The following is a 21,958-nucleotide window of genomic DNA, read 5'->3' on the forward strand; positions in this document are numbered from 1 at the left end:
GCCTTTAAACCTGACGTCCTCTCAAGAAGCTCAGTCGGTAGAGCAACGGACGATCATATCCGGAGGTCGTGGGTTCGATTCCTAACGAGGTCGGAGATTTTTTTCTTTGCCTCGTGCAATCCCCCTTCCCATATTTGGACTAACGCTCAGTGGGGAATTCATGGGTTCACTTGATAGCACTTTAACATACACTACAGAGTTAATTCTTTGATCCATCATTTATTTCAGAGACAGTTTTCCTCCAGCAAACGAGTGTTGTTGGTAGTGATGGGTGTGGGGAGGGGAAGTGATGGTGGGTTGAAACAAGTGCATTAAAACTTCAAGTCATTGCTCATCCTCCAGTCAAGATACTCTGTTAGCCACAATCGTATTGTGTCACATGACATGTTTTGTTCGACGAGAGCGCACGGAAATAGGCCATTTCCGAGTTGCTGTGAACCTGACTATGAAAGCGAGGCTAAGTGCCAAACTTTTATTGCAAATTAGTTTTGTGAATGAATGAAATCTAATTTTCATAAGAAAAACTTTCCACTTAGCCTCGCTTTCATAATGAGCTTCAAAGCAATTCGGAAATGGTTTATTAATTCGTGGTTATAATTTGCAGTAAATCCCACTCTTGATAGTTTAAACTGGCAGTTTGAACATTTCAAAAACAAGAGGTATAATTACCAAATACTTCTATACAGCTGGACTAATTACTTACACAAAAAATAATACTATAAGCAGGGAGTTTCTGCTAGTCCTTATCCTTTTATTTCCATCTAACTTTTAGCATACAATTTTGATCTGAGATCACTAGTTTTGTTATGCGTAACTTTTGCCTTTCCTATGCTTGAATCTCTACGAGTCTACTTAAGCGACGCCTGTCCGCTGACCTGGGAAGAAAAAGAACGAAACGACGAGGATGTTAGCCTATTCTAATTCCCACTGACAGATGGGGGTACATTACTATAAGTTTGTGCCTGATTATTGTGAATCTTTTATTAATAGAGCTAGCTAGTATGTATGTTATATTAAGCAAATCGACGGCAGAAGAAAAAAGAAAATAGGGGGTAACCACACATATTTGGTTACGTATACGAGAGATAATAAAGAGAGAGTTAATTAGTTAAGCAACCATAATTCTAAAAAGCTTTAAAAATAGGCAATAACGTATGGCATTTTTCCCTAACTGAAACTTAACCGGAGTGTATTTGAAAAATATGTGGTTACCACCTCCCCTCCCCCCCCCCCCCACACACACACACACACACCCCAATTTCCTTGTTAAATTCCGATAGTCCTTGATCAGCTTTGCTTTTCTTTTTCGCATAGTCATAAACCACCGAAACATACGTTTGCACTAGTAGGCACCATCCTTCGGGATGGTCCTGGAAACCCGTGATTCTTAGATGCACAGAACGCATGCACAGTAACAAAACGAATCAGCGTTCTTAGGTGAATGATTCTCCTAGTCTAGCCTTTGCTGTTTTGATTAATTTTAAGTCCTAAACTCCTTTCTCTGTATTCCAAGTAATTTTTAATGGTGGTTATAAATGATAGCTGCCGTCGTTGTTCTTGCGCTGGTCGGTTACCAAACACAACCGCTTACAAGTCATCAATGTAAATGAACTGGGTAACTACGTTATAATCAAATCATGCAGTAAACTGATGCGCTCCTATCTTTATACTATCTTAGCCAAGAATACACCTACCTTGTTCCCAGTAACACGCGACCGGCTACAGCCATTCCATCCTTAATATCACTCCATGTTAAGCCACCATCAGTACTGGACTGGACTGGGAGGCCGGGGATTGCAGAATTCACCTGAAGCTTTTGGTCAACAATCCTGCAGAGAAATTTGATATTTTTACTGGAGATTACAATAACAATCGTAACTATAGCAAAATTTAGGATTCTGATTGGTTTTGCGCGCGCCTATTTGCTTCGTGATTGGGCTAGTGTGATCACGTGCATGTTCGAATTGGATACCTGCACGTGCCATGCATCAAGTGCACTTAAGAGTCAATGTCTGAGAAAACCGGGCAAAATCTGAAAAAGCTGAAAGATGGGGGTCGGTCAAATTATTCCATACTAGCATCATAGATAGGTTAGGTGGACTTATGGATAAATATACTAAAGTTTGCTCTTCAAGTGTTTTGGTATAGGAGATATGAGAGCCACTCTCCTTCACCCCCTCAGGTCCTAGTTTTTCTGGTAGATTTGACCCAAATTTGACAGCCAGCAAAAACTGTACAATTTAGCAAACGGAGTTCGTGTTTTGTACCTGATATAAATGGTCATAGAACTTCTTGTAAAAAGCCAGAGATATGCGAAAAAAGCAAAAGTCACTCTACAACATTTAGTTTTGGAATACCTATATTTCGCATTTTCGAATGAGCTAGAAATTAGCCATTTTCGAACTCACGCAGAACACACAACTAAATCTTCAGCAACAATCGGATGCTAAAACCAAATACTCTTACCTTCCCTCTATCACAATCAGCAATAATATTTTTGGGCCATTCAAACAGCAAGATGCTTCACCACCTCCATTACTCCTGCCACTCGTTGTCATGTACAGCACGACGCGACGCAAGCAATGTGCCGATTAAGCCGCTCTTGGATTCCACATTGGATTTCTCCACAGTTAAATATATGCAGTTGACTAAAATGGTCCCAAAAAATTCAGAACCCCTCTCTGGCCAATTTAACAGAAGGAAAATTTAAAAAGAAATATGAACTAAACAGAACGACGCCATCTTGAGTTGGATTGCTCTCAAGGGACTGGGACCTACTAATTTTTACTTTGGGTAGGGAGGGGACAGGGAAGGACCTATCGCCGGCGCATTGTTGCTAGAAACGTCTGTTTGTCGCGATAAACAGCTCAAGATCTGAACAAATAATGACATGAACGAATCATGCTCAAAATAGAACCAGCGCAGCAGAACCGTGCAATAGCGTGAAAAAATAACTTCATTGGATTTTTTTTTGAGCGCGCGGCTTTGGATGTACATTTCCACCGTCAAGAAATCAGAGATATCCAACTCCCGCGTTCTTCACAACTCGATAAAGCACGCTAAAGCATGAACAACTGGAATTGTTGAATTTAATAACAAAAACTGCAATGCCTTTATAAGAAAGTTTCCGTTTAGTAACTTCGAAAGAAGTACCGTTATTTGACATTTGTACTACATAACATTAGTAAAACAAATCGCTGTACAATGTATAAGCAAACTGATCACAGTTATTACTCAATAAATTGACTCTCCTAGGTTAATCTCTCTATTCGACACGCTCCCCTCTGAATCACTGAGGAAAGCTGAAATATGATCTCTACCTTTACCGCAAAGCAATCAGATTGGACGTGTGAAATAAGTAGACACAGTGTCATGGAATTGTTCTACCTTTAAAATAAACTGCGTAAAACTAAAGATAACTGACGGAAAATGTGCGCTTGATATTTAGAAAAAAGAATTTTCCTTGCAGATCTCCTTTGGGTGAATTTCCTTTTTCCTATAGATAACTGCCTTTTCCAAGGTATGTTTGTTTTTGCTTCCGATCTTTTGTTTACTTATTTTGAACTTTGCTAGTTCCGTTGATCTGTCAGTGAACACATGTCGTGAAGCGAAATATTTACCTAGGAGCCCTCACTGAATAGGTCATTTGCTTTTAATAAAAGCGTTGGACTTATCATTCCGGCTTGTCATGTACACCAGAAGGCCTTAGGAGTATGCGCTTTTTTTGTTATAAAAGCTGCTGTTGAAAACTTACACAACAAATTAACAAAAAATTAGTTTTGGCTGTATTATCTCCGCTTTGATACCTTGATAAATATGATAGGAGATGGGAAGGAGGAGCTGCCGGACCGTCAAGAACGCTAATCAGAGAATAAACAAATAACATCACGTTAACGTAGAATCTGCAACGCCCGACTCTTAAACTCTGCTGGGATCACCACAAAATTGTCACCGAGTCGAATAAATAATTAAAGAAGTTATATATCGGTCCAAGGGAACAGTAATCTTACTATTAATTCAAAACATTCACCTTAAGCTTGTCCTCAAATTTTGAGGAAGCATCCTCCACTTTAAATCTGCTTGAATGGCCTTTTCGACAAGTGTTACACAGGGCTGAAACAATATTTGAAATGTTGATTTCAATTGAATGAGATGTTTGTTACATTGTAACAAAACAACGCATCTGATAAATTAGGAGAGATTTCCGAACTGATAAGAAACTACACGTAAGGTGAAAATATCTTTAGGTAACATATAAAGAGCAAATTAATTACCAAAAATAGGTGAATTGCGAGAAAATAATTTAAATATTGGCTTATTGTACATACCGGATCCTATTGGAACTGAAACTTGAAACTCCTGGTATATCTCTTCCGACACCTGTTTGTTTACCCGACGAGGATTTTTTAATTTTTTCGCTTCACCTCTGTGAGATGAGTGAGAGCAACTGGATTTTAACTTCTGGTAATGTGTTGTTAATTCGTATTTGTGCTTCGGACATTTCCCTGTCTTCCTCTGATAGAGAATGCAATCCGACGCGATTGAGAATAACATCAGCCTCGTTAATCCGTGTCCCTAAGCCTCGACTTCGATCCACTGACACCCAGATTAGTTAGATAATCTGTTAAATCCTTTCTGCATGATTTTAGAGGAATGACATAAAGCTCATTTGGCGCGTATGGTGTTGGACCGTGTTGGACTGACAACAGTGGAAAATGAGCAGCTCATTTTGCGTTGTACATTACGCTTCTGACTGCAATGTAAATACTGTCGCAAAAGACTGGAGCGAAGACCATATGTTACGTATTAAATGTAAATATGCATATGGTAAGAACAAAATTGTCATAAAATACTTTCGTACGTGTATAGTCTCTTACAATATAAAATAATCTGACGTTATTTTGTCGGATTTTTTCCCTTTGTATTGAAACAAAATAGAGTTTCTGCAAGTGAATCTGCAAACAAGACTTCCAACTGGGCTACGCTATTGTTTCTCCAAATTACTCTTGTGTTTTTGGCTCTTATTTGATTCGTTGTAATCCCGTCTTTGACAGTACAAGACAGCTTGACCCAGAAACTTCGCCTAATCAAAGCCCACAAAATGCAAATTAAATTTCAAAACGATTTTCCCTGCCCAGCAAGCATAACAACATGTAGGCCATTTAATAAGCAAGGAAAATGGTTGTCACTCTCGTTAGTATCTTCATTTCCCAATAGTTCGTTATTCCTTGTTATTTACAGCATGAGCCTAAACCAGCCTTCCTTAAATCAAAAAGCTTACTTATAAATAACAGCGTGGAACAATCATCCATGGCAAGCCTTAACTAAGCCCCTGGCTCCCTTACAACCTATCAACTAGTTCCCAGTCTATCCCGAGTGAACAAATTCAACATGGCGTCGTTTTGTTTATTTTCGCGTTTTCTTAATTTTCTTTCCGTTAAATTCGCAAGAGAGGGGATTTGAATTTTTTGTGGAACTAATTTGATTAACTGAATATTTTAAACTTAAGACAAACCCAATTCGAAATCCAGGAGCGGCTTAAACAGCACATTGATTGCGTCGTGTCGTGCTGTACATGACATCGAGTAGTAGGAGAAATGGAGGTGATGTAGCATCTTGCTGTTTGAATGGCCCAAAAAGATTATTGCTGATTTTAATAGATGGAGGGTAAGAGTGTTTGGTTTTGGCATCCAGTTTTTGCTGAAGTTTTAGTTGTGTGTTCTGCGTGAAGTCGAAAATGGCTAATTTATTGCTCATTTGCAGATACGAAATATAGGTATTCCAAAACTAAATGTTGTAGAGTGACTTTTGCTTATTTCGCATATCTCTGGCTTTTTACAAGAAGTTCTATGCCCATTTATATCAGGTACAAAACATGAACTTCGTTCGCTAAATTGTACAGTTTTTGCTGGCTGTCAAATTTGGGTCAAATCTACCAGAAAAACTAGGACCTGAGGGGGTGAAGGAGAGTGGATCTCATATCTCCTATACCAAAACACTTGAAGAGCAAACTTTAGTATATTTATCCATAAGTCCACCTAACCTATCTATGATGTTAGTATGGAATGATTTGGCCGACCCCGATCTTTGACCACCTGCCCGGTTTTCTCAGACAATAGCTCTTAAATGGGTTCCTTTTCTAGGATATTGTCAAATGAGTTGTTTCTTCCCGGTTTGCAGGGATAAAAGATATCCAAGGTGTTTTGCATCAATCAGTTAAAATAATTTTTCCTATCATTCCCTGAACTTTTATCGTCTCACCCAATTACTATTACTTAAATTTGAAAAATATAGTATAGCCCAAGCGACGGTTACCATTCGCTTAAACACGTGCGAAATAAGTACAGATAGAAATAGTGTTGGGGGCAGTTAACTGTTTGACATTGTTTCACATCTTTCGGACACCTGACAGTTACATCTTTTTATTGTTATCGCATCCGTGTCTTCACTTTTAGTTAACGTTTTTGTTATTTCGCGTTCCTAAGGGACTAATTAGTACAAGTACAGATATGCAAGCGCAAGAAATTTAGTTGTCATTTCTTTCAGTTGATGTTGTTAATTTCAGTTCAAGTTGTCAACGTTTTTTCCGCTTGCCAGTACCAAACATTCGGTAAGATTTATCATGCTGTACTTTCCTATTTGTTCCCAGTTGACGTTATTTCTTCGCGATATGTTTATAAGTTATCCAGTCCTCTTTTTCCCTAGCGAACCTTTCTCTCTTTCAGTCCATCCTTCGGTAACAAAGTGTGCAGGGAGTGTTCGGAACAAATTACTAGTGGACACGAGGTTTCGTTGGCTTAATATACTTGCTCATCTTACACAAATAGTAATTGTAGTAATGTATTGGTACTAACTGCCGTATTATTTTACCTTTCACTTACAAGGCGAACTTTACTGGGGCCACACAAAGTTTTAGTCTATTACTAACTGAACATGATATCCTATACAAATCGAGCTATTGTTTTTGTCTTACAACCAGACTGCACACCCCTACACAACTTTCAAGGACTGCTCCACCCCCAACCCCCACCCCCGAGGAAAGTTTGGGCTAACCTTAAGAAAGAGACAAATCCGAAATGGGCACCTACAATCGCGGATATAACTTGTTAAGAAAACTGCGAATTTGTGCATATATTTCAATCTACCTTAAAGAAAACACCGCCTGGAAAGTACCAAACCTTCACTCCCCCGTCTTCCTAACTCATTAGGGAGTTTAAGAAACGAGGACGGCAACAGTAACGAGAACGTCATTTAAAAATATAACTTCTCGTTTTTGTACCTCTTTTAAAATCATTTAATTTTTTTTAACTTGGAAAATGCTGGCGAACTCTCCCGGAACTAAATTAGTATGAACGACGTCAAAGTAAGGAAAAATAAAGATTTTGCGTCATACGCTCCCGTTCTCGAGAAAACCTAAAATTTGGTCATTTCACGTTGTTGTTTTGCAGAGGACGGCAAAGAAATGTACCAAAATGTAAAACGCACGTGCAGAGCGATTGTTTTTGCTCATTAAGCCCATTGTTTTGTGGCGTTCTCGTTACCGTTGCCGTCCTCGTTTCTTAAACTCCCTAATGTTGGTTTGAAGGCCGGACGATGAACAGCCTTTTTTTCAGCGGCAGAGCAACATTGATGAGGGGGAGGGGGCTGTGCTGTTGACGCATCTTTGTAGCTGTCCAATTTGGAGATCGACTAAAAGTTTCTTAACAGTTTTGTCCACGATTTTAGACCGAATGGAAAGAAATCTTTACCTTACGGCAGTATTGACCACCTTACCTCGCTCCAGGGACAGGTATATGATAATCGATATTCATTTTATCCAATCGTGCCAGTTCCTTGTGTCCCAAGCTGTTGGCAAACGCCTCCCACTCCAACCTTTTCACTTGGTTGCGCTTCTCTTTGTCCGCTTCATTCTCAAAACATCCCTTGTGCCAGGCTCTCTCGGCCAATGCCAGCAGTCGTGGGTATATCATGGACTGTAGCTGACTTGGAGTTCGAACTGTTTCGGACCAGAGAGCTCCTGCCATTCCTAAGTGGCGAAAAGAGTGGTAAATCTTTCCGTATCTAGTGCTTGGTTTTCACAAGCGACACAAGCACAGCCGCAAGGACAAGAAAAGGAAAACTTTTGATCCTTGTGCTTGCGCTTATGCTTATGCTTGCGTCGAGGCCGTTTTCACGGTGAAATAAGCATTCTTACTCTTGCGTTTGTGCTTACTTCTGTACTTGCGCCTCTAGTGAAAACCAAGTATATAGTGCGTGATTGCGTGGATACACCGGGAACCCATGAACATTAATATAATAGTATACAGTACAATAACTATAATATCTCTGGCATCAACCAAATATAAGATGCGATAATTTTGTATAAACGACGAATATTTATTAATTGTACAGAATAAAAAGACTAAAATCTTTGTAACTGTTGTAACTTTTGAATGGATTGTTTCAAACTGGCTTACAACGCTTGCTAACTTACTTACTGGCTAACGTTCTCCTAAGTTCCAGTACCTGCGATGTTTTGAGGTTTCTTAAGAGGAACACATTTGCCTTTGTACATATCCTTGCACAGGTTTACAATTGGATCTCCCATCCTGGTGAAGTCGGCATTGGCATAAACGTTATCTGGCATAAAACCAAACGTCTTTCGAGTGTCAATGAATCTGGGAGCCCAGTAATAACCTCTCTCTTCAGGGTCCGGCTCATACGGATGATCGAAGTAGAGGTGGGTAGCTTGAGTCAATACAACCTGGTGGACGCGAAAGTAGGACTGATATTTAACAATTATCGCACAAGGGCTATCTAAACAAGGATCTGTAACTTACAGAACGGACCGAGAAAACGAGGTAAGTAAGATATTTATTATATCTCTGAGGTTAATCGGGTGCGCGGGAAAGGAAACTTTCAAATTTAGCGGGGCTTGCAGTGAAATACGGCTCCCAAAATTGACCAATCATACCGCGCATACTTACTGAGAGATATAATAAATAATAAAAACAATCTACCTTGTAATCAGCATTTGCAAGCTTGTAAGCACGATCACCTTGTCCCCATTCCCACACATTATCCCAGGCGTAAGCATACACATTCTTGTTCTTGAGGTAGCTGCGATCATAGGGCGTGTCCTTCACCCCAAGCACCCCATCTTCCCACGCGCCCAGATCAAGGCAATACCTGTATGGAATAGAATAGTGATGTCATGTCCAGTCTGTGATGCGTTTACGTTAAAGTGTGAACAAAATTATATGTTTTATTGGTGTAAAAATGGGGAAAACTTAACGTACTTGTTTTACCTTGAAATGTCATAAATCTAAATGAACAACAATCAGTGTCTATGGATTAGCCTTGTAAGGACGTCTGCGTTTTTGTTTTCTTGGTTAGTTATTAGGTTGAATTTAGAGGACTATCAAAAATGCTGTTTGCGAGATCTTCTTCCCACCCCCCCCCCCCCACCCCGAATTTTTCGAAATATAAACCAATTTATACAAATATGCAAGGCAATTTTAAGAAGAAATACCTCAACTTTAATGAAATATTTGTTCATATCCGGGAATTACATTGATTATCTTTACCCTATTTTCGTTTCATTTCGTTTTCATTGTTTTTAGGTAACTATCCAAATCATGTATTATTAATTCAGCAACGGCTATGCCGTATAAAAAACAAATCACAGAGACCAGCGTTTATGGTGATACATTGTTATACACCACCGCATTAACAACCACTAAATTAACCATCTTCTCGTAGGATCGTTCGGTCTTCAATTATGCAATCTAACAAGTTTACAGAGATAGGTAAAAAGTGTCGTGAAAGACATCACCTGGAAGATACATCAGCCACTCGCCGCACAAAGTACTCTTTCAAGTCCTTGACGATGGTGGGACTTGTGAAGTTCAGACCCAGTTTCTGCGCCAGTGCTTTGCATGCCGGGGACTTGGTCCAAGCCCCGTGAGCCACTTCATCTCCACCGAAATGAAATATCTCAAATAAAAGAAAAAATCATTTGCTTTTAAAAAAATCTAAATGTGTTTAACGCAACTTCTTCTTCTCTGTCTTCTTCTTCTTCTTCTTCTTAAATCGTCCTCCTTTCTTCTACCATGTTCTGTGTGCATTTATTTGATGCTACGTGTTACGTTGTCAGTGGTGTTTACAACTTATCTTTAAGTAACTACGGCGGTGCATAAAATGAAACCTATTTGAAACTATTCTTCGTGATGATGTTCACTTTGCTATACAAGGTGGCCCTAGTCTATAGTCATTCAAATGAAGATAAAGAATAGTGCTTTCCTGTATTGCAGTATATTTGTTGTAGACGGTGGTTCGAACTTTCGAGCTTAAAGTGAGAACATTCAAATGAAATCTAGATAGCAGTACTTTCCACGACCTCATATTGCAACCAGTTTTTTGAATGGGAATAAATGAAATAATCATATATGTATGCTATTATTAAGGTACGAATTTAAATAGTGGAACGCGCTACCTAACGATATAGCCGAAGAGAACTCTTTAGCACTTGTAAAAGAGGAGCTGAAAATGTAGACTTGAACTCTGCACGAAAGTGCTTCATCACGCAGATTTTGCGTTCAATTTTGTATCAGCTCTTCGACCTGCTTGTCATATATCGGGAAGAACAACTCTAGTAGCTCACCTTTAGCGGTTGAATGTCGTGATGCATCTCTCTAACACTGCTGACAATGTGCTCCAGGAATTCATACGTGGACTCCAAACAGGGATTGATAGCATTATCAGTGAAAAACTGCACAGATAGATACTGCGACTTATCGAGTGGATCCGACAACAGGTACTGATCAGCCTCGAAACCATGCCCCATGGCGGCATGTTTCTTCTGCCTCGCTTGCATGGCCTTGATGGCAGCATGTCCGTGACCTGGCATATCAAATTCTGGAATTACTTCAACATGCCTCTCTTCAGCGTATCGGAGAATCTCTCGGTAGTCTTCCACGGTATAAAAACCACTGCCAGAATTTCCGGTCCCAGGTCCCGAGCCGAGCTGCGATCCCAGACATTTCTCCTCCTTGATGTCGTGGCAGCGTCTTGATCCAACCTGTGGGAAACCGAGAAGCTAAGAGAGACGAGATCAGACGGCTTTTGAACTTATTTGACTTTAGGATGCTGTTGTTATTTTTGTTGCCTTTCGTTGTTATTGTTATGGTTATTTTTGTTGATGTTATTGTTGTTGAAGACGTTACGGTTCATTCTCAGAATATACATTAACTGGCGAACATTTTGTTTTTTAAATGTAAACGGCTTTTTCCGGTTTGGTGCATTTCGTAGCTTATTAATCCGTTAATTAAAGCCTTTCGTTTTTTTCTTTCTATTTCTGTTTGTCTGTTTCTTTTTCTTTGGTCGTATATTCGTTTGCTTGTTTTTCGTCGTCAAGCCTCACCCCACCTCAGTAAGTTCCGGTAATCCGGGAATCTCCAGCCTCCAGCCTTCGTCATCAGTCAGGTGAAAGTGAAACTTGTTTAACTTGTACGTTGCCATGGCATCAATCAACTTAAGCACCTCACTTTTGGGCATAAAATTACGTCCAACATCAAGTTCCATCCCACGATACTCATACCGCGGTGCATCATTGATAGTCACATGGGGCACCATGCCGTCTGGTTCGCTAAGACTTAGTAGGGACTGGACTCCATAGAACACACCGACTCGTGATTGGCCAGTGATCACGATGCTCTGAGAGTCTGCGTTTACTTGTAAAGTGTATGCTTCTTGGCTGCTGGATTTAACACGCGCGATTTTTACCTCACCAATTTTTAAATAAATCTGTCGGAAAGAGCTCATATGATCTAGCTGAAGGCCTAACTTGCCTGCAAGGAACATAAATAAATGGTCATCTTAATTCAAGTTAGAAATCCACGCGATATACAAGTGAAACCTTTCCCTCAAGTAGCATTAGCGCGAGTGTTGTCATGTGAGAATAACCTAATATATTAACACAGTTTATAATCCTTTTAATTTTATTATACATACATATTGTGCTTTTGTAATTATTGTAATGCGCATTTGATCATCTTGCCATGGAAAATGCGCAATATAAGCGAATAAATTATTATTAATATTATACATTATTATTTGCCTTTCAAAATCAATATCGTAAACGTGATCAAACTAGTTTTCATTGAAGTGTTTTAGTTTCTGTAAGTTTGTTAGAGGGCACAAGTAATATTTGTTTTAATCTTTTAGCTCCCGTTATCAAAGAAAAATTATATTGAGAACGATGTATTATTCAGTGAATGGCACGGCAAACTAAAATAAAATTATAAGTAAGACCAGCTACAATCTTAGAAAAAAAAGTTGAAACACTTTTTGTTAGAGCTTAAAACAACTTTGAATGAGTGCAGGAGGAAAGAAAGCTTTACTACGATCTTGTCTGAAGGTGAAGCGTTTATCTTAATTAGTTTTGTCCATGCCGTGCTCTAAATGTGCCTCTCAATTTTTCTTCTCCCATTCCCTCCCACGTCCACCCCCTCCCCTCCTTCCCGCTACGAATGCAGTTTTAAAAATGACTGTCTCTTCCCAATAGGTTGACGCCTTTTCTGTGACCTTTAAATTTATATGATCACGCTAAAGGGCATTCCCCCTTGCACTAAGCTATTCTGTGGAAGGAACTGAAAGTGGCCTATCGCTACACTAGAACGTCTCCCCACCTACCACAGGGAAACGAGAAACCTGATAGCATTACCTGCTATGAATTTAGCTTCATTCTTTAGCGCTGTATCATAGACTATGGCCCAGTCACTCGTTCCCAAATCAACTTTCTTCATCTCATCAAGGCTGATGATCTCCAAGGGACTTGGCACGATTAACTGACCGGGTTTCTTTAAATCTATAATATCATTAATAGAGAATCGCTTCTCTAGAGTATAAGGGTCATATTTATCTGAGGGAATCCGCTTCCATTTGTTAGGTGCATCAAACGGACCAACAAAGGACAAAGCTTCTCCCGCCGTACTGGCGATCGTGCGTGCTTGCATTCCTTCAGCGGCAACATACCAGTTTGGCATCACATCCGTTCTGGCGACGTCCCAGTTTTCAGCGTCAAAATCTACCACCAAGGACTGGAAAGCAGGCAAACCTGGAAAGCTCGCAGTTGGTTCAAACTTGTGTTGACAACCGTTAATGTGCGTCACCTTGATACCGTGACCACCAGGAATGACGTAACCACTTGGATTATGTTTTGTATGGGCTGGCTCGATAACCCGAATGTGACAGAGATAAATTGCCCAGGGTCCATTGGAGACAGATTTTGAGCCAGCGTTTGTTAGGGTCATGCGGACGCGATAGGATCTCCAGGTATCTTGAAAGTTATCTAATACGTCATAACGAATGCCAAGATTGCTCGCAACGTAATCCAACTGGGCTTGGTCCAAGGTTTGACCAAGAACTAAAAATTGAAATAATCAAAACCAGTTGCAAGGCGACATAATTTCTTATTTGTGAAAGCTAAAATATTTGTCCCCTGTACCCGTTTAATTTACGCTCTTGAAATAATGGCTCCCAAGAATAGTCTCAGATTTAATTCATCATAAACTCTGGAGCAGTTTTATCGCAAAATGACCACGACGACTTCGGACATAATTCGTTTAAAGACGCCTTGTTACAGTTGGCGTATTTTGAAATAAAAAGCTTAAAGTTTTTCAAGGTTATCCTTTCATCGCTTTCCTCCAGTCTCAACTGTCCCTGGTAATTATGGTCTGCTGTGACCTATTTCTTACTTCACAGAAGTACCCAATGAATCGGAAATTTGTGAAAAAAAAATAATTATGTCATCGATTTTCTCCGTGCTTGATGAATTACCCTCATCTATTGTCATGAATGAAATTGAGATGAAGACAGACAATTTCATTCTCAAGTTACTGTAAGTAAAGTCCTAGCAGCTACATCTCGCACCCCCTTTTTTTTGCTATAAGATTCTCAATTTACTGTAGCTCTTCCGTTGACTTTTGGTCCCATGTGTGACTATGATAATACTTAGTTCTAATTACTTAACTGAGGGAGTCCATTCTTTATAAGCCCGTTGGCTTCACTTGGGTTTCCTTGCCATTAGTGTTTAAATAATTAGTTTTTTTTTCCTTGCTTTTGTACAACTTATGGCAAAACAATAAAATGAAACTGAACTGAAACTGAATTTTTTGTCTGAATTTTATGACAAGAAATCCTCTTAGAATCGTCCTAATTTGCAGAGCATAAAGATCTACAGTTCATCCCTTTACTTTCATAAGTCAGAGAGCTCTTTCGACAAAAGCACACCTCAGAATATCCTATTCCAGAATAAATGTCAAATTTTTTGGTGGGAACCTGTAAAAAAAAAGTAATTCGACGCCAAAGGCTAAAATCGCTTGAAGATTGCATACCTTGAATTAATAAGCTCAGCAAACTCACAAAAGCGATGCAACCTTTCCTTGGGTTCATTTTGCTGTGCGTTTGAAGCAACGTCACCAAAAAAAGGGATGCAGTGTTCTTCAGGTGCAAAGTAAACTGTACACAGGTTTAACATTAGATGCCGCACTCAGCTCAGCTGCGACAGAAACATTCTCCCAAGCTGCGCACACAACCAAGGACAGCACGTCTCTGGTGCTGATGTCGACATGGCAGGCGTTATGTTTACGCTTTGCTCTGTCCTGTCTAAAGAGCGCCAAGGTTCCGAACTGGGTTATCGGCAAGCAAACAACATCCCCTGAGAAAGAACTACAGGAAAGCGCTGATTTAAAAGGCGAGACTTTAGGATTCAATCGAAGTATGGATCATAAGCTAGGATAACTGAAGATGCTACTCTGAGAGTACATTCTGACGATAGTAAACAAGTGGAGATATCCTCCTTAATTTTTCCCAGCTCTCTCCCGTGTATGTGGTGGGATTTCAAGACAAAAACGACTTGTTAAAAAATGCACCGACCAAATGACCAAATGGAGCGTTATGTCCGCGGTAAAGACAACATGGTTTTGACGGACTCCTGGCAACTTCAATTGTCACCCGCCGCTCCAATCCACCAACCATTTTTAAGTCAAGAGATTTGAAATTGAAATATCCTGATACTACGCAACCTTTTAACTCTACATACTTTCCTAAAAGAAAATACAACAATCTAATGCGTTTTTTAATTTTTATTATTCATTTTTAAATCAATTCTGTTCTAATAGTGACCCCGAAACCTTTACAGCTCATCCTTTAAAATCTGAAATTAATTTTCTTTCTCGCAGTTGTTCCATGACTTTTCCTCGCGTCTACACCAATTTATCATTTAAATTCTCTAGTTATGTACTGGCACGTAATTTTCTATACATTTTGCAATCGGTTTTAACTTTCATATAGTTCTCATAAAATGTCATAAGCCTCGATGTATCATAAAATGTGAAATATTGCACCATATTGTGGTAAGATTCGCCGAAACGTTCTCTCTCAACCGCAGAACAATCCCGAGACAGACAATGTTTAAGTCTTGGTTTACTGTTTCAAAATGGAACAGTATTATCGAGCCAGACTTCAAACTGCTAGTGCTCATCCAGCTGCCTGCTATTTTCCTTGCTCTAAAGCGTCAAAGATAGGACAGCATTTGGCAATGTCTACTGTTTGAAGTGATAATGTCAATAATAAACCAAGAACGTTTGTACTGGTGCCAGCTTAGCCCCTCAAAGCAGATGTACCCCTGTCAGTGCTTGGATCCATATTAGTACAGCCGAACAGGTGATCAGCATGCGAGGCTCTTGTGTGCCTTTCAAGAGCCATGTTCCAATTCAAAAGGAAAACTACAAAAATGTCAGTTCCTAACAACTATTGTTGGGTTAATTTCTCATTCAGTTTAAAACATTTAAAACGCGGTCTAGTTTAGTTTAATTTGTCGGTCACTTACACAACATCGTAGTCTGACTATCTTGCAACTGTTTTGTACTGTGTTTCATCGAGTTGGTACATTATTCAACACTACACTCTTTTAAACATAAAAGGACGTCTACGTGTTTCTACTGAGGCCAATGATTCTTAGTTCTTTGACGCAAAAAGCGGGTTTTGATACGTCATGGAGGAAATAATTTTCCTTCATAGCTTGTTTGGATTATGTTGGCAATTTGTCTCCGGCATTTCTCGCACCAACTTGAACTTAGCAAGTGAGAGTCATGCACCAAAAGATTTTCTTTTTGTTCCTTTTTCTTTTGATCAGCCCTTCAGTAATTATAAGTCAGCTGACCATAAGCGTGTATCACGTAGTCGAAATAATTATTTCAACTCGCTCAACTTTTACAATAATGGCGAATTATCCAGGAACCAAATTGGTAGGAGTGGCGTTCAAGTTACAGCGGTTACCAATAACACGCGACCTATCGCCTTCAAAAGACTCCGATAAAGTTGCGTTTTGGTGGACGTCAATCATAGAAAAGCCGTTGAAATTATTTTGAATTCTGAGAACATTTCAAGGCAACAGAACCAAGAAATTGACAGTGTTATCCGCTGACGGATGGTAAACTTTATGAAAGTTGATTTCCTAGCCAGATTATCTAAAAAAAATGGGCATTGTTTAGACGAAGCCGTATTTTTTTATGAAACATTTGAAATCGCTACACCTGATAATAAATCAGCGATGTGTGCAAGTGAGTAAATTATCACGTGCAGTGAAAATTGAAATTTTTAATTCAAAAATACCTTTTATTTGCGCTTGATCATGATCTGCCTCGAGAATCAATTTAAATAAAGTTTACCTTCTCTTAGCGAGGTAAAATTCTTAGTTTCTTGCCGGGTTACCTTGGTATCTTGTCAGAATTCAAAATAATTTCAACGGCTTTTGTTTGATTGACGTCCACCAAAACGCAACTTTATCCGACTCTTTTGAATGCCGTAGGTCGCGTGCTATTGGTAACCGCTTTAAGAAAGAAAATGAAAAATTCACCGTCGTGCGTTCACGTTCTCCACAGAACAAATGTGGTCAATTCACGTTGTTGTTTTGCAGAGGAGGACAAATAAATGTACTGAAAATGTAAAACGCACGTGCAGAGCGATTGTTTTTTCCGCATTAAACTTATTGCTTTGCGGCGTTGTCGTTGCGGTTGCCGTCGTCGTTGCTCAAGGTCCCTATTATCTGGAACGCTGTAACGCCATATTATCAAAATGTACCTACGTTAACAGCACTGGAAAGTATGTAAGGAGAGTTCGAAGAACACATACACTGAAAACCTTGACTTTAACGTTGAATCCCCTCAAACATTTCGAAACAAAGATGAAATTTTTATTGTTTACAAGACTGTTTGTTAAGTATTATTAGTATTAGTGCGGTATGGTATACTGTATGGTTATGTCTGTATTATGATAAAGTTGAACCAATTACCAAACAAATAAAATTCACGGTATACTTGGCAAAAAAAAAAGTGTATCACGTAGTCGTGTTGACTATTTCTCAACATGAAAATGTTTAATAATTTTAGTTTAGAAGTTAATACTAATATAACTAAAACGTCTTCATTAAGTATGCAAAGCTTTAAAGTTCTCGGCTACCTACTGCAGTCGAACCTGTATTAAGAACTTTGAGAACTGACCGCTTAAAAAATAGAGGGTGACCGCTTGATACGATGCCTGTTTCGATTGTTCTCACGTTTAACGTTCAGTATAGCTTGTTTAGAGTTGTGTAAAAGTTGGTGTTGTTTAGCTTCAGCAAAAAAGATCCAAAACTGCGAGCGTTAACAATAAAATTCAAACTTCAGAACAACTTCCGAGCTGCTTTTGGCTCCCCTCCCACCCATTAGTGGACGAATCATTTTCGTTTTTAGCGAAACTTGTGACCTTCGGTTCTTACGATATTACTCATGAAGGCAGCCTCGCCGAGAAAGTCTGTGTCAATCACACAAGCTCCCTCTAATCCTAGATGATGTTCCGTTTGGCACGTTCAAATACGTTGTCATTAAATATTTCGCTTCTTAAAAAAATTTATTATATCTCAATTAGTACGCGAGGTGTGATTGGTCAATTTTGCGGGCCTTATTTCACTATACGGCCCGCTAAATTTGGAAGTTGTTCGATCAACCTCAGAGAAGTATTAAATATCTTACTAAACCACGTCTTCTCGGTCCGGACTGTAAGTTATGGATCTTCTCTTTTTCCCGTTGATTTATGGCCCGCGCGATTCGTGCTTGGGCCATACTGAATCAACTTCACAAAATATTGAAGTAATAAATAGGGAAAGCAGTAAGTGGTTAGTCAATAGCCGACGCTTTCCTCCAGTTACCAAATCTAGGAGCATTTAATACATTACTTTACCCTTTAATGGGACGCTAGACCATCGAAGGTCTTCTTCAGCATTTTATAAGACACCCCTGACGGATTCGATGGTAGCCATGGAGACACTTATGTCGATGGACGATGGAGAGAGAGAGAATGTGGGAGAACGTTTCTTGTCTAAAAAAACGACAACACCAAAGAATTCTGAGCGGACAATTTTGAACCCTCGACCCTGCCATCTTTCTATCGAAAGTCGGACGAAAAGCTCGATACATTTTCGCCCTTCTTCTCTACTTAGTTGTGGTAGAAGTTTATTCAAAGAATATTTAAAGCCAAATAAAATGAACGAAGCTTTCATTTATTTACAAACATGATATTGGTATAGCAATAACGACGGTGCTAAATGGATTGGGAAACAAGCTTTGGCTTGAAAATTTATACTCGTTTCTCCCCCATTAAGCTTCAAAAGTTAAAAAAATTTAACTCAGAAAAAAAATCTAACATTTAAGACATTTAATTTGACGTTTAAGACAACATCAATGTCACAGCGCAAGAGAGTAATCTTCATCTGCTTTGAGAACCATTTGAATGGTCGCACTTAAGGTATTATGTACAATCTCAAGAGAACGACGTTAACTTAGCCGGAAACGAACGTGTTCGGCTGCTGGAATAATAGATTTCCACGCTGATGTCAATTTCAGATGAAGTTCGAGTGGGGTTTTTATGCTAATATTATTCTAAAATCGTGTAGATAACCACAAAAAGAAGACACTTTTGTTCGTTTTTCAGTGCTGGATTGCATAGTAAACGATTGAAGCTGTTTTTACTGAGAAAGCAATTTGACGTTCATTGATGCATAAAGAGACTAACGTTTTACACTTAAACTATTAATAAACGATTTCTAGATTTTAGATCTATCTTAACCATGTGGGCCTTCGAAAAAAACATTTCTGTTGCATTAGCTTTATTTCAAACGTTCGTTTTTTGAAAATAAAATTCCTTCAAGAAATTTAAGTGGTTGTGAGGCTCTTTGGCTCATTGACTTATTATCATTGACTTAGCGCACCTTGCCGGAACGGAATTTTCCTGTTTCAACCACACTTGTTTTTAATTGTTCATGGCAATTCAATTTTTCACACTTCAGTGAATACAAACTTTACATTTTTGTACCTGACATTTACAGAAACTCAAAACCTTTGATAAGAGAACGGTTCTTCTAAATGTTCATGAGTCAAGGCATTTCAAACCAATCAAAGATCGAAGAATTAAGACTAGGCACAAACGTGTCTGCTTTGGTCAGTTACTTGTCAACGTCATGTCACGTAAGCAAACAATCCCACTCATTGACAAATACAGTGAACACACAAAACAACAATAGGCAACATTAATAAATCATCCCTTAGTTCCTGTTTGGTGATATAAAAGATCGTTGACACAAAGCTGCACTTTCAGTTGACTAGCTCGTTGACTAGTGTTGACTTTTGCGTTTGTTTTTGCAATAGAAGCAAACAGCGTAGCCATGAAGATTTGTGGTTTTATCATCACCTTCTCTCTCGCCTTGCTGCTGGTAAATGCTTTCAGCACTCACGAACATGTCAGACGATTTTTCCGTCCTGAACACAGGGTGTATTTGCCCGACGCAACCGCCTTGCAGCTCGAAGACGAGTCCGCGGTGGCAAACGTTCCACAGAACGACGAGTCCACAAAGTGCTTGTCTGTCTGCGAGCCAAAGTGCGATAAGCTGGATATACCAGATTATTTAACGGTAAATATCATATAATGTGATATTTATAATTTTTACACAACAGATAATTAGTTTTTTTTTTTCCAGTCGATTTCGTAATCTAACAGTCCTTGCCACACCTTACAATGTAATACCTCTCTTACCAAAGATGATGCAAGCAAAAATGTTAGAATTGTGATCTCCTTGGTGACGATTTTTCCACTTATCGTCATTTGTTTGTTTTTTCACAGAGGAATTCAAGTTTTCACAGATTTGAGGACGAGCCTATTAACTGCGTGCTAGCTTCCACAGTTGTGTTCAAGAAAAGTCCTCAGGAGTACAAATGCAAATGGTTGAGTCTTTATCTGTTCGACTGCTGCCGAGCTTGTAATGCCAAACACGCCAATTGCCTCAAACTAGTCGGCCATTTTCCAGGCGGTGAAGAATTCTGCTATCGCGCACGCAACTACAAGTGCATGTGCAAGTGTTTGGCGAAACACAACCCACTAGAGGTTAAGTTCAACCAGTAATGATCCTCCGAAAGACGCTATAAGTTCAGTTTAATTGATGTAATTTGAAGTGTTTCAATATCACTGAACAAAGTTAAGACAACTAATGATTTCTGATGAACCTGCGATCCCACTGTAATTTTTTGTGACATGCAAAATAAACGCACGAAAAGAGAAATGTGTTGTTTTGTCTATGGGTTGTTTTTTTGCGAAAGATACGTTATTACTGACAACTTCAAAAATTTAATAGCAATGCTAACCCAATAACTTAAAACTCTCAAATCCCATCCTCCAAATAAAATTTAGAAGTAAATTTTTCATCCATATCCTCGCGAAGTATAAACAACAACAACAACGAAACCAAGGAAAGATGGTACAAAAACGTCGTTCAATCCCGTTATGTACGTAGCTTCACTCTCTCGAGTTCTGTCTTTATTTTTTCTAATACTTTTTCTTTTTACTCAGTCTTTATTTCTATCTTTGTTCCGGCTGGAAGTTGTTTTTGATCTCATCAACTCGTCCTTAAATGCAGAACATTTCGCTTTGCAAATAATGTATAGAATGCTTGGAAACTAACTCTCTGAGATAAAGAGATAGGACACGGCAGAAAGTCAGTTGATCGATGCTGTTATCGAACACCAAATTGTTTGTGTAGTGGCGCATATTGGTATTTTCTTATTCTGGTTTGCTTTTGCTTTGTTTTGTTTTGTTTTGTTTTATTTCTTCACCAATACAATACATGTACGTTCGGCCATTCTAATGATAATACCAAGGGTTTCATTTGCCGAAATGTTATTTGTATAACAGATAAATACACCTATTATATTTCAAGTGTCCCGTTATACCTCGAAATATTATGCAACCCGCTCAGATTTTGGTGGAAAATGTGACTTTATTTTCTTAAAAAATAAACGTTTAAGCTAAAAGAGAGTTAAATTTCTTTAACAGAATTAAGTTTTCTAGACCTGAATGTCTCTTATTTTTGTAGACGTGTACAAATTGTGTTCGTGTGAGGGGGTCGAATTTTCAGGGGTGCTATATCAATTACGCATGAAGTCATAATGGGACCATACAACCGTAAATTTTCCTCTTTCGAGTCCAACGAGCACAAGATCAATTAGTGTCCCAAGTGTTAAATGCTAAGTATTCATGTCTAAAAAATAATTTAAATAAAATGCATTCAAAAGGTAAGGACGCAAACGCATGCAATATGGGCTTGTTTGCAAGAGGTGTACATAAACTTCTGATAGACAAAATAAGTTGTTTTATGTATCAAGTTGGCTGTTCAGTTGGCGTTTTTAAGTTTGACTGGTTAAAAAGAAACAGCAAGGACCAAGACGACTTTTTTTGTTTAAAAAACAACGTATTAACTGTCTTATTTTCACTCCACTGAATGCGGAAAAATTCACGGTGCTGTAATTTAACGGATTAACGTGGATTAAATACACGGCGTCCTTGACGAAACCGGCCCACACATGGACGCAAATAAACAAAGAATGACAGA

General features: G+C 38.9%; 2 protein-coding genes across 2 annotated transcripts; one reads left to right on the forward strand and one right to left on the reverse strand.

Moving 5' to 3' along the window:
• Positions 1 to 737: 737 nt before the first annotated feature.
• LOC146466701 (uncharacterized) lies at positions 738 to 14,493 on the reverse strand. The gene is made up of 10 exons (XM_085126927.1): positions 14,376 to 14,493; positions 12,704 to 13,405; positions 11,407 to 11,828; positions 10,643 to 11,059; positions 9,815 to 9,975; positions 9,000 to 9,168; positions 8,506 to 8,743; positions 7,774 to 8,026; positions 1,695 to 1,829; positions 738 to 875 (listed from the first exon to the last, which is right to left on the reverse strand). The coding sequence occupies exons 1-10, from the start codon at positions 14,431 to 14,433 to the stop codon at positions 827 to 829; spliced, it is 2,604 nt and encodes an 867-aa protein (XP_084983053.1). The 5' UTR covers positions 14,434 to 14,493; the 3' UTR covers positions 738 to 826.
• Positions 14,494 to 19,611: 5,118 nt separating this feature from the next.
• On the forward strand, positions 19,612 to 20,612 carry LOC146466702 (uncharacterized). Its single transcript, XM_085126910.1, has 2 exons — positions 19,612 to 19,987; positions 20,197 to 20,612. The coding sequence occupies exons 1-2, from the start codon at positions 19,742 to 19,744 to the stop codon at positions 20,473 to 20,475; spliced, it is 525 nt and encodes a 174-aa protein (XP_084983036.1). The 5' UTR covers positions 19,612 to 19,741; the 3' UTR covers positions 20,476 to 20,612.
• Positions 20,613 to 21,958: the final 1,346 nt, after the last annotated feature.

Source organism: Pavona decussata, unplaced genomic scaffold (genome assembly GCF_977016875.1).
Source record: "Pavona decussata unplaced genomic scaffold, jaPavDecu1.1 SCAFFOLD_141, whole genome shotgun sequence".
Classification (NCBI taxonomy): domain Eukaryota; kingdom Metazoa; phylum Cnidaria; class Anthozoa; order Scleractinia; family Agariciidae; genus Pavona; species Pavona decussata.

Bases quoted from the DNA above. Each gene is read 5' to 3' on its own strand.
- LOC146466701 (XM_085126927.1), bottom strand. From the start codon at position 14,433: ATGAACCCAAGGAAAGGTTGCATCGCTTTTGTGAGTTTGCTGAGCTTA. The intron at 9,169-9,814 runs GTGATGTCTTTC...TATTCCATACAG, and splicing joins GTGGCTGATGTATCTTCCAG to GTATTGCCTTGATCTGGGCG. The intron at 876-1,694 runs GTAGGTGTATTC...TTTTCTTCCCAG, and splicing joins CGCGTGTTACTGGGAACAAG to GTCAGCGGACAGGCGTCGCT.
- LOC146466702 (XM_085126910.1), top strand. From the start codon at position 19,742: ATGAAGATTTGTGGTTTTATCATCACCTTCTCTCTCGCCTTGCTGCTG. The intron at 19,988-20,196 runs GTAAATATCATA...GTTTTTTCACAG, and splicing joins ATATACCAGATTATTTAACG to AGGAATTCAAGTTTTCACAG.